We start from the raw sequence: 12,559 nt of genomic DNA on the forward strand, positions 1-12,559 counted from the left end.
AGTCTCCCTAATATTTTCTTCTACATTTAATCTCAAATCCTGTCATTTATGCCACCTTTTTTTAGATCTTCAAAATGAATAATATTTATACCTTATTCTGTAATTAAGTCTTTAGATTTTTTAAATGGTTGTACATACTTCCTGACTTCCATAAATTTATCAAAACTACAAGTTTACTGATACTGTCTTTCTTTCTGGGGTGCCACACAAATATTACTGTCATGTCAAAAGGACCAAGGGTGTCATACACATGTGGTCAGTATGTCATCTTGAACCAAAAAATATTTATCTTCTAATTTACTTTAGAAAACCAAATCATATGAAAACTCTAGATACTTGAGAAGGTAATGCAGATATTCCAGATACGGTCTATAGTCACGTTGTGAGTAAACATAATTTGAATATATGAAAAAGCATTCTATTTGATTATGTACAAATACTAACTACTTTTCAAGCATAAGGACTTTTATTTTTAAAGATTTTATTTATTTATTTGACAGAGAGCGAGCGAGCACAAGCAGGGGGAGTGGAAGGCAGAGGGAGAAGCGGGCTCCCCGCTGAGCAGGGAGCGCCATGTAGGGCTCGATCCCAGAACCCTGAGAACATGACCTGAGCCAACTGAGTCACCCAGGCCCCCTGCATAAGGACTTTTAAATACCAGAAATAGAAGGAGGCTTCCTGTCCTGTTCCCTTGTTCGCACTAATACAAAACCATTTACTCTCAAACCAAGCAAGAGAGAAGCCAAGCAGACCACTTCTAAGAAGTAATTTTTTAAAGAAACAAAACAAGTTGCTTTTTAAAAGAGTACGAGAAAATGCCCCCATTAGGTACATTTGCTCAGCTGTCTTCTTTTCTCAAAGCACCTGGAATGGAAAGGAAAATCAAGAAGAGGTGTGGTGGTGTCACAAACTTTCCCGTCCTGACCTCTCATTCACTCCTGGCTCTCCTGGCTGGCTCAGTCGGGAGAGCACACAACTCTTCATCTGGGAGTCGTGAGTTCGAGTCCCACACTGGGTGTAGAAATTACTTTAAACAAATAAATAAATAAACTGGCTCTCATTCACTCATTCACTCCTGAGTCCTCTGGCTCACTCACACTGTGCTGGCTTCCAGATGGAGCAGATATTTACCACCAGAGAGAGAAGAGCACAGATCTAGGTTCCTAATTGGCAGTCCTAGAGAGCTACCGTATAGTTTATGCAAATGGTATGTCAACATCTTAAATAATAATTACAATAAACTATCAACCTCACCTGACGAGTTAAGCAGGTCCAGGAAAAAAACAAATACACCTTTCTTTCCCAAACTTTACTTCTTGCACAGTTCTGGGTTAGAGAATATCACTTTCATAATCTAAACAATTCATTCCCTAAATGAAACCTGATGTTCTTTCTCTCACTGGAGCAAATCATTGAAGAGGTATAGATGGAATCCCAGAACCTTCCTCAAGGCACTTAACCTCTTTTCTTACCTGTGGTCTGAGTGACACCTGTACCAGCTCAGGATCACAAAATTCTAATCTATTCTCTCAAGTTATTAATCATTTGGGGGGAAAAAGCATATAATATAATATTACCAGGTCACTCGCTGCGTGAACTTTACATACACGACTTCACTGAATTCTCACAACTCCCCATCAGACAAATAAGGTACTATTATGAACCCCACCCATTTTATAAAGAACAGGCTCAAAGAAGTTAAATATATTAAGAACACACAGCCTTAAGGAAAACACTGTCACAGTACATTTCAGGTAAATTTCAGGATCAATTATTGTACCATTTATCAAGAACTACTAAGTTCAACAGAAAGAAAAAGGCCCTCACCACTAAAAAATTTGCCCTGGCTATAGGAAACCAGTCTACCTAATATTTTACTGCAAATTCTTTTATCTAACACCAAAAAAAAAAAAAAAAAAAACACAAAGATTTAACTTCTTTCCAAGGTAAGACCAGTTCCCCTTCATAAAAGAGAAAGCTATTTTCTACAGAAGTTAACAGCTTTATGATATTTACTGAAGCTTAGCTGGCCTTTTGCTATTCAACTAACCTGCTCAGTTCCAGTTGTTCAGGAAGTAATTAATCTTGTGAAAACTGTGAAACACTACAGAAAATCCTTTACAGATACCCTAGACAAAATAAAAATTGAGGCATTCTTTTTCAGCACCAGTGTTAAGAGTGGTAATAGATGAAGAATTCAATTCCAATGTTCCCACCAGACATATAAACACTTTAGTAAAGGTAAATGAAGGCTGCAGATAGCTAAAGAACAATGAGTCCTCTGAACGATCCCAGACAGGTAAATAAAGGTCATTTCATTCTCGCAGGAATCCAGTATCTAAGCTACATGTACCAGAACACCCTCACTGAACCCCTGAACTTGTCAAGCTCATCGCCTACCCATGACTTTGCATTGTTTTTTCCTCCACCTGGAAGGTTATTTCTCTAGTCTTTGCAAGGCCGGCATCTTGTTTTCCATCATGAATTTTCACATTAGACTGTCACTTTCTTAGGCTTCCTTCCTTGTCCCTTTGTGTCACACTATCTTGTTTTGTTTTCCTTGTATCATGGATCACTGTCTGAACTCACCTTGTTCTTTTTTTTACAAGTTCTTGATCACAGTTATGTCAGCTCCATGAGACTAGGGATCTTGATTTTCTTATCCTTCTACCCTCAATTCCTAGCCCAGAGTAGCCACATAATATATGTTAAATGACTGCATGGGGTGAATGTGGGCATTATACTGCATAAATATGAAAAAAAATGGGGTGAAAATGAAAGATTCCATTTACTTCCTCCAAACCCCTTTCCTTCATGCTCAATAATAGTTTATAAGCTAAGATAATAAAAGCAAATTGGGTTACTATTCTTGTGGACTATATTCCCCACAGGCGCTGTAATGTCCAAGCATCCTGCTTCGGTAACAGGCCAAATCAATCATAAACAGACTGGAACGTTTATAAAGCAAACAACTTCTATTATCCAGAGAATAAAAGACTTTGATAGCCAAGCCAAAGAAATTTCTCCGTTTCCTCCTTTATTTCAGCATAGCATCCTACAGGTGGACAGAGAAACACAAGAAAGAACGCCTGTACTTTATGGTGGAGCACGTAACAGTGAAAGTGAACTTTCAAATCAAAGTTCTCAACCTCTAATATTTGAGGGGAGAAAAAAAAAACTTTGTCTCTAAAAACAATGTGCCTTTGGACACAAATCCAAATCGCGTACAAGGAGTGCTTCCAACATAAAAAATAACCATCGTTATTAATAAAATAGTAATCCTAAACCTGGCTCTCAAAACCAGAAAAAAGCCTGCCAAACATCTGACAATTCGTAAGATGTACTTCCTGGTATTGTAACTACTTGAACTGAATGACACAAGCGGTAATATACATAAGATTTTAATTAAGATTAAAAACGTTGACACTAACACCGAAAACCAGCGTTACCTAATGTACTGACCCAGCTTTCAAAGAAAATTCATTTTATGGCTCTGTTACAGGTCAGATAAAACGATCTCCCATAACCTGTACTTGACGGAGAGCTTATTGCTCAATGATGAATGAAACCGTCACTCAGGGTCAAGTTGTGTCTCTCCAAGTGCCCCCATGGAAAGAGGAAGCTGGGTTACTCATTAAGGTGGTAAACGAATACCAATAGGAAGGAGGCTGTCCTGAAACAAAGCTCTTCGGGTTCGGTGCCCTCTCCTGGGAGATGGTGGGCAGCACGAATATGCCTCAGCTGAGAGCAGGGACACCCGGGGCAAGACGCTCAGGGCAAGGAAGGCTCCCAGCCAACCGTCCCACGCCGCAGGTGCAGGGCTGGGTGCCAGCCAACACCAGCCACTGGACGCCCTCGCAGCCGCCCCCGCCCAAGAGTAGAGTCGGCGGTCGCCGGCAGTGCGAGGCCTGACAGCCCGGGAAGGTGAGGGGGCCTCTACCACCCGAGCCGCCACAGTGAAACGGGAGGAGGGAGGAGAGCCCCCGGGTGCAGTCTGCAAGGCCGGGGTCCGCGGGCGCGCCGGAGAGGCATCCCAACCCCGCCTCCTTGCCGCCCCAGCCCGGTTCCAGCAGGTCACCTCACCTCGGCCGGAACGGGCAGGTTCTCTGCCGCCGCCTTCAGCTCCAGCACCGAGTCCATCTGCCTGTCGGTCAGCGGCGCCGTCGTGTCGGGTCTCCGATCCCAGAGAGCCAGCCTTTCCCGAGCGTCCCGCTCTGCCGCCGCCTCAGGCGGCAGCAGGAGCGCCGCCTCTGCCATTGCCGCTGCCTCTGTGGGCCTCAGCAGCAGCGGGGTGGTGCGGACCCCGACAGAGAGGCCCGGGCCACTTCCGGGGGAACCCGGGCTTCCAGCAAGGCACCGGCGGCGGGGCGGAGCAGAATAACCTAACCCCGGAAATGCTTCCACTGTGTGTGGGCGGGACCGAGGCAAGGATCGACGTGGCTCTAAACGGGGTACAAATATTTCCGGTTGGGATATAGAAGAAGCGCGCAAAGAATATAGGCCCTGACGGAAATAGAAATGCCCCTACCGGAAGTCTCTTTCTCAACTTCAATAACTTTATTGTTACGTGTTCTTCAGGTTATTGACAATTGAGCTACCTGACCCTGCCGGCAGAGGTCCTCCTGAACTCCAGGATCTCCAGCCTCAGTTCACCGCTGACTAGTCTGGGTGGAGTGCGTGGACCGTGTGATTTCCGTGTAGACATGTTGACCGTTGCCACCGCCTAGATCACAACCACCAGTATAAACTTTTCCAACATCCAATAATTCTGCTGTTAGAAAACCAAGTTATGGAAAACATAAAAACTCAAAGATTTCTGTATATGAAAAATCTTTAATAGTATCAAATAACTTGGGGGGGCTTGGGGGGCTCAGTTGGTTAAGCAGCTGCCTTCCGCGCAGGTCATGATCCCGGGGTCCTGGGATGGAGCCCCATGTCGGGCTCTCTGCTCGGTGGAGCCTGCTTGTCCCTCTCCCTCTGCCCGCTGCTCTCTGCTTGTTCCTCTCTCTCTCAAATAAATAAATAAAATCTATGTCCAACATTGAAGAAATGGACTAATTCATGGCACAGACATGTAATTGAAATACTTTTCAATCCAAGGGTGCCTGGGTGGCTCGGTCAGTTAAGCCCAGGAAAGCCCTGGACTCTTGAATTCGGCTGCAGTCATGATCTCAGGGTCCAGGGGTAGGGCTCCATGCTCATCCTGGAGTCGGCTTGGGTTTCTCTCTCTCCTCTCCCTCTACCCCTCCCCCCTGCTCTCACGCACTCTCTCTCTCTCTCTCAAATAAATAAATCTTTAAAAAAATACTATTCTGTCTTTTAAATCATGTTGTAGTTTTGACAAATAATTAAAAACAAATATAGTATTGGATAATTTGTAGAATAAAAGTTCTATAACTTATAGAATAAATAAATATCTGTGAGTCCATACTGACATAAATACATGATTGGATAAGTAAATGAGGGAGAAGGGATAATTCTACAGAGGAATTCCTATCAATAAATATAGAATGAGGAAAACAGTAATAATTGACAGACAAAATCTAAGAATGGATTCTAAAATTAGTGGGTGAAAGTTTGAGGAGAAATAAATTTGCACTGTCTCATATGATCTCCCCAAGGTATTTATTAATAGCAATGAGGGGGGCTGATATTTTACAGTGGAGAAACCTGGCAAGTATCACCTTAACCAAGCCACAAAGGTCAACGTCATCATCGTGAAACTCCTGACATGATAAATCGAGGAGAAGGACACAGTATCACTTCTGTGGTATTCCTGCCAAAAATGCAAAACTACATTCTAACTATGAGAAAACATCAGACAAACCCAAACTGAGGAACATCCTGTAAAGCAACTGACCGGTATTTTTCAAAAGTGTTAAGATCATAAAAGACAAGGAAAAACCACAGAACTGTGACATGAGGAGATGAGGGAGACATGACAGCTGGATGCAGTGTAGGAGTCAGGATTAGATCCTGGGACAGAAAAAGGGAAAACTATAGAATAAAATATAGATATTTGAATAAAGTCTGCAGTTTACACTATTGTGCCAATGTTAATTTCCCAGTTTTGATTACTGTACATGATTTTGTAAGGTGATAACATTGGGGGAAGCTGAATGAGGGGCACACCTGAACTCTGTGCTACTTTTGCAACTTTTCTGAAGTCTAAAATTACCTAAATGTAGGTGGTTGGGATTACTAATTATGTTTTTTTTTTCTTTTCTCTTTTTTTTTAATCATTCAACCCAGCTTCAGAGTATTGTTTCCCCATCAAACCACTGCACCATTTCCTAAAGAAAATCATCTTGTAGATACAGAGACATGTGGATCTACTCGTCAAAGTACCTAACACACACTTTCTCTTCTTGCCAGACTGATCTCTAGTTCCAAAAATCTCATAAATAAAATTAATTCTGTTGAGTTTTGTGATGTCAATTCTTCACCAAACATCATCCTTTTATATTCATCCAAATATAAGCATATTTTTCTCCCAAATGTGTTTCTATTGCAGATTTTCATAAATCCATGATCACTCTACTTTCTTCTAAATATTGTTTAATTCCTTAAAATATTTTTAGTAACTGGTGACTCGTGATGCTAAAGTGTTGGAGGAGGTCATCGAGAAGACAAGACCACCAGTTGAGCTGGACTTGGGTCATCAAAGGCTCCTCGCCTCTTCCCTGTCCTTGGACTGTAACTTCTGCCCACCATTCCCCACAATGGGAGCTGTTTTCAAGGATGCAGCCTTGAGAGAGCAATATGTTGTTGAGACCATCTGGACTGAATACATGACTGAACCCAGTGAAGGTCTCTATATAAACTTCAAGATTCTGTCAGGCAGGTGCAGAGATCTACTCGTCTCCCGGCTGCGTACGACAAGCCTCATATGTAAGTTCCCTTGCTTATTGAGACAGCCACTTACCGACCTGGAGTGGCCTGCCACCTTCTTCGGTCTCTCACTACCCTCTTAATGTGGGTGCCAGTTTCTAATTTCACCTGCGGAATTTCTGAGGCTTCAAACCAACCTAAAGGGATGCAATGCAGGTCACAGGACCCATGGAAAAGATTTGGGTCAAGGCTGAATGTTTAATCAGCTGCTGTGAGATCAAATGAGGGAAGAGGAAAATAGATATGCAACACAATAATGCCTGATTTATTCTTGAATCAAAGAACTGAGAGAGCTAAGGAAGCAGTGCATGGAAGACCCAGCAGTCTCCAGCTGGCCCTGCAAGGGTGGGAGGGAGACAAGAGCAAGGGAACAGAGTAACAGCAGTTTGCATGGGGTGTTTTAATTTTGCAGAGCACTAGCATAGAAATACACACTTGTAAACAATGCAGTGGTCCCTCAAACTTTACTAGAAACATGCTATACAATATACTGAATTCTTCTGCTTCAGACAATAGTGCTCTTTTCTGTACGGACAAATATTGTCTAGTCCCCCCTCCAAAAAAAGTACAAAATTCCTAAAATGAATGAACACTTATACTCCATATTACAAGTCATTTCCTGCTTTCAGCTGTGATTAACTTATTCCCAGAAGCACTAGAGGCCATGACAAATACAATAAGTTTTATAATTCTTACAATGTATTCAAGAATTGCTAATCGTTCCCATAAATCATTCAAATTGATAATAGTGAATGTATATATACATATAAGATACACATATGTATTCATATGCGTGTGTGTGCGTGCACGCGCGTGTGTACAAGAGAAAAGAAGAAGACAGGATTGCGTCAGCTATCTTGGGAAAAGGACAAAGGTGAGGTCAGAGGAATTTCATACCCAAATGATCAAGGTCCCGTATCACAATAGAGGACATTTTGTGTTATTCAGATTTCACTTTTGATCTCTTGACCAAAATCCTATGAGTAAGGCAGCATAGGAGTTATTCTCTTTCATTTAGAGATAAGCAAATGAAACACTAGATGGTGAAGAAAGCTGTCAAAGACATTTGGGAGGGTGAAGAGAAAAGGCCACTTTTATATGCTCTTTCTAGAGGGAAATTTGCCAACCCCTATCAAAACAGAGGCTAGAGGGGCGCCTGGGTGGCTCAGTTGGTTAAGCGACTGCCTTCAGCTCAGGTCATGATCCTGGAGTCCCGGGATCGAGTCCCACATGGGCTCCCTGCTCAGCGGGGAGTCTGCTTCTCCCTCTGACCCTCTTCCCTCTCATGCTCTCTCTCATTCTCTCTCTCAAATAAATAAATAAATAATCTTTAAAAAAAAAAAAAAAACAGAGGCTAGAGAAATAGAGAGAGAAAGAAGAGAGCTCTTTTTTTTAATTAATTATTTGAGAGAGCGCGCGCACGTGCGTGCACTTGTGAGTGGGGGAGGGGCAGAGGGAGAGAACCTCCAAGCAGACTCCCCACTGAACATGGAGCCCGACACAGGGCTCGATCCCATGACCCATGAGATCATGACCTGAGCTGAAATCAAGAGTTGGACACTTACCCAACTGAGCCACCCAGGTGCCCCAAGATAGCTCTTTGATCTAGCAATTCTATCCTCTGAGAATCTATCCTAGAGAAATTTTTACATATGAGAAAAAAAGTACATATAGAGGGTCGTTGGTCGAGGAAAAATGGACACAACCTAAATATTTTTCGATAAAGGAATAGTTTTTTCCTCTTATCTATTGCTACCTAGCAGACCAAACCAAAAAAATCGTGCCCTAAAAAAACCCACCATTTTGTTTCTTTCATAATTGCGTGCATCAGAAATGTCTACAGGGCACATCAGAAAAGACCTATCTCTGCTTACCATGCCTGGAGCCGTAGCTGGGGTGACTCGAATGGCTACTGGCTGGACCGCTGGGGACTGGCTGCATGTCTCTGCATCCTCACATGTCTCTCCAAGGGCCCTCTCCAGCATGAAGAGTATTTAGACTTCTTACAGTGGCTTGAGGCTTGGAGAGACTGTTCCCAGAGGCTTCTGACCTCACCTCAGAAGTCACAGGTCACCTCTGCTGCACTCTGTGTCAGGATCGATGTGCAGGCCAGAGTCTAGAAGGCAAATGGACTCCGCTTCTCAATGGAAGGAGTAGCAAAGGACGGGCAGGATTTTGAATCTACCACACGGGTCCGAATTAACCATTAAAAGAATGAAATGTTTTATCAATTCTGCTTCTATGCAACCTATGGATTATCTAGAGGCATGAGGAAGCTTCTGAAAGTGATGGAAATATCCTGGTTTTACCAAACGTTATCTTGTTACCTATTGTTGACCTCTGTTGTGGTCTCACAACTGTACACATATGTCAGAACAGGTCAAATCGCACAGTTTAAACATGTGTAGTATACATATGCACGTGCAACATATTCATTCCACCTCGATAAAACTGGGGCAAGGGAGAATGAAGTAGATATGTAAGTCATGACATGGTGAGCTTCCCTGTCTGGAGCCCCACCTCACTTGAGAACCAGGTTGAAATAGACCCCCCCCCCCCTTTGCTGTTGGACTGCATCAGATCTCTCCAGGGTGTGGCACAGGAAAATGGTTGGCAAGCAGGGCAAGCAGCTGAGGAATTTATCCTTGGAATGTGCTCAGTGCATTTCTGGAAGATGCTCACAGGCAGAGATACAGCTGTGACCAAGTCCTGGAGGCTTTGTAAGGTCAGCCTGGAGAATTCCAGAGGGATTAAAATCTAAACAACCTGAAAGTTTCTCCTCCCTCCTTCCCTCCCTCCTCCCTTTCTTCTTCCTTCTCCCCTCCCCTCCCTTCTTCAACAACTAAACCTTATGGTGCACATCCTGTGTTTGAGTCTAAGGCTTTCATATACATATATCCAGGGTGTACCCAGGATCTCTTCCACATGTGAATATGGGCAACTTGAACCTCTGTGCCTCAGTGTTCTGATAGGAGAATTTAGAATCAATATTTAGAGTCAAGTCATATTTGAAGACAGACATAATTGCCTTCAATATTTCAACCTCAAAAACCTATAAGCTGCAACTTTGCTAGTCATAAAATTAAACAAGTGCAATAAAATCATTACCACATGCTGGTGAGGAGAATAAACATTGGTAAAACATCTTTGAAAATATCTATCAGCTGTCTTTAAATTTTTTAAAACTACTTCTTCTGGGCTTTTTATTTTTTTAAAGATTTTATGTATTTATTTGTCAGAGAAAGAGAGAGAGAGCACAAGCAGGGGGAGCGACAGGCAGAGGGAGAAGCAGACTCCCCACTGAGCAGGGAGCCTCATGTGGGACTCGATCCCAGGACCCTGGGATCATGATCTGAGCTGAAGGCAGCTGCCCAACGACTGAGACACCCAGGCATCCGTCTTCTGGGCTTTTTAAAATATTGGTAATCTTAAATATTTAAAAAAACTTTATGTACAAAGATGTTCATCATGGGATACCAACAAACATTTGGAAGTAATTTAAGTTTACAACTATGGTAAACTTGTTTGATGGCCTATTAGACAGTCATTTTAAATTTTTTCCATTTTACTTGTATTTTCTGTTTTTTATTTTTTTTTAAAGATTTTATTTGACAGAGAGAGACACAGTGAGAGAGGGAACACAAGCAGGAGGAGTGGGAGAGGGAGAAGCAGGCTTCCCGCGGAGCAGGGAGCCCGATGCAGGGCTCGATCCCAGGACCCCGGGATCATGACCTGAGCTGAAGGCGGACGCTTAACGACTGAGCCACCCAGGTGCCCCTCTGTTTTTTAATATTGTTAAATGAGTGTGCATTATTTGTGACAGTGTGCATATATTAATTACGCCTATATATTTTTGTTATGTATGCATGTTGTGTGTGTGCGTGTGTGTGTGTGTGTGTTATAATGTTAGGGATCTCAAAACATAACCAATTCATTCATGAACTCATCCACTTATTTAACATTTAGTGTGTGCCTACTATGTGTCAGGCATTGTGCTAGCGAGTCTGAGTAGTCAATACTGAATAAGAACATTCCCTGCCTTCAAGGACCTTACAATCTAATGAGAGAGACAACAAAGTACTGAAAAGTACAATACAACATATGATTGTATAGATCATATATATTCTTCTAATACATCATTGGAATAACATGAGATGAGATTACATAAAGCACAGAAGAAAAACGTCTAATCCATTCTTGGAAGATAAGGTTTATTTCTTGGAGTACAGAACACCTAAGCACTGTGCTTGGCATATGGTAGATGCTCAGTAAATGTATTTTGAATGAATTGGTATCAGAAGGGCAATGGGGCAAATAGAGTAGGAGAAACCCTTTCAAGACAAAGGAAACATCATGTGCTCATGCCTAGAAGCGAGAACATAGAACACTTTCAGGAAGTCAAAAATTGTCCAATATGGCTGGAATTTGGAGTTGAGTTTAGAAAAGTGACAAGAGATGAAGCCCAAGAAGTGCATAGAGACAAATCTATGAAACCCTGGGTGCCATGCTAAGGAAGAGAATGAGCAGGGAGGACATTGCCAGATGGGCCATGTAGAAAGGTCCATGGACAGAAGGACACATGCAATGACAGGAGGCCCGTCGGGAGGTGTGGACGCAGCAGAGACTGTTTCAGTTGTCTAGAAGGACTGAATGAAGGAGAGTCCATGGAGAAAGGAGGATACCTGGAAAAGACAGTAAGATAAAATCCACAGGGCTTGAAGTTTAACTGAGTGTGAAATAAAATGAACAGGAGGCGGCGGGGTGCCTGGCAGTGGAACGAGGTACGTGGAGGTGCTGTGGTTTACACAGGATCACGTGCAGGCACTTGCTGGAGGCAGGACAAGGTGGCTCAGCCTCCCGTGCATGGCTGCCTCGCCCTCAAGCCACACCCACGGCATCACTGGGATTTCCCTGTGGCCAGAGGAGGAGAAGACTTAGACCAGTTATAGATGGTTTGAACAATACACAGGCACCAGCTAGAAGTGATCAGCTGCTGTGTGACAGCCCCAATCAGGAGCATCACTGGAAAAGAACCGGGAAAGAAAATCTTTGGACCACTCAGACTTCTAACAGCACCTCTGTACTGCCAGGCCTGGAAGTCTTGAATCCACGATCACAGCCCAGATGGTTAGTCTTCATTTGTCCCCCAGACGTTTTCCATCCCTTGTCTCATGCTGTATTTGAACAAATGTCTTTAAATCTGGTTTCCAGTGTACTAATTCTCTCTTCAACTATTTGCCTTCTATTTTAATTCCGATAATATTTTTTCCATTTTAAGGATTATATTTTTAAAGATTTATTTTTATTTATTTATTTGAGAGAGCGAGCGAGAGCACACATGAGCAGGGGGTAGGGCACAGGGAGAGGGAGAGAGGATCCTCAAGCAGACTCCGCACTGAGCTCGGAGCCCAACACAGGGCTGGATCCCACGACTCCAAGATCATGACCTGAGCTGAAATCAGGAGTCAGACACTTAACCGACTGTGCCACCCAGGTGCCCCAAAGATTGTATTTTTTAAATACGATCATTTTTTAAAACTCAGATTGTTTTTATAATCTGCCTAGTTCTTTTTCATAGTTTTTCTTTCCCTGTCTGGTATACTTCCATTTCATTAATTTTATCTGCATAAGAGACATGCTTTTACCTTTCTCTGAAAATTATCCTTTA

General features: G+C 42.8%; 2 protein-coding genes across 3 annotated transcripts in view; both read right to left on the reverse strand.

Annotated features, from left to right (window-relative positions):
- COG3 (component of oligomeric golgi complex 3) overlaps window positions 1-4,359 on the reverse strand; it is a 68,015-nt gene extending 63,656 nt beyond the window's left edge. For both annotated transcript variants that reach the window (XM_028104608.2, XM_028104601.2), the window contains exon 1: window positions 4,084-4,359. In XM_028104608.2, coding sequence (XP_027960409.1) covers window positions 4,084-4,257 — 174 coding nt within the window. In that variant the 5' untranslated portion in view covers window positions 4,258-4,359. The remainder of the gene's footprint in view (window positions 1-4,083) is intronic.
- A 6,763-nt stretch (window positions 4,360-11,122) lies between these two features.
- SLC25A30 (solute carrier family 25 member 30) overlaps window positions 11,123-12,559 on the reverse strand; it is a 33,855-nt gene continuing 32,418 nt past the window's right edge. The window contains exon 13 of the transcript XR_003609800.2: window positions 11,123-11,573. The gene's annotated coding sequence lies outside the window, so the exon portion shown is untranslated. The remainder of the gene's footprint in view (window positions 11,574-12,559) is intronic.

The sequence above is a fragment of the Eumetopias jubatus genome, unplaced genomic scaffold (assembly GCF_037043125.1).
Source record: "Eumetopias jubatus isolate StellerSeaLion01/CBP00866 unplaced genomic scaffold, mEumJub1_p1.0 scaffold_3, whole genome shotgun sequence".
Lineage (NCBI taxonomy): Eukaryota > Metazoa > Chordata > Mammalia > Carnivora > Otariidae > Eumetopias > Eumetopias jubatus.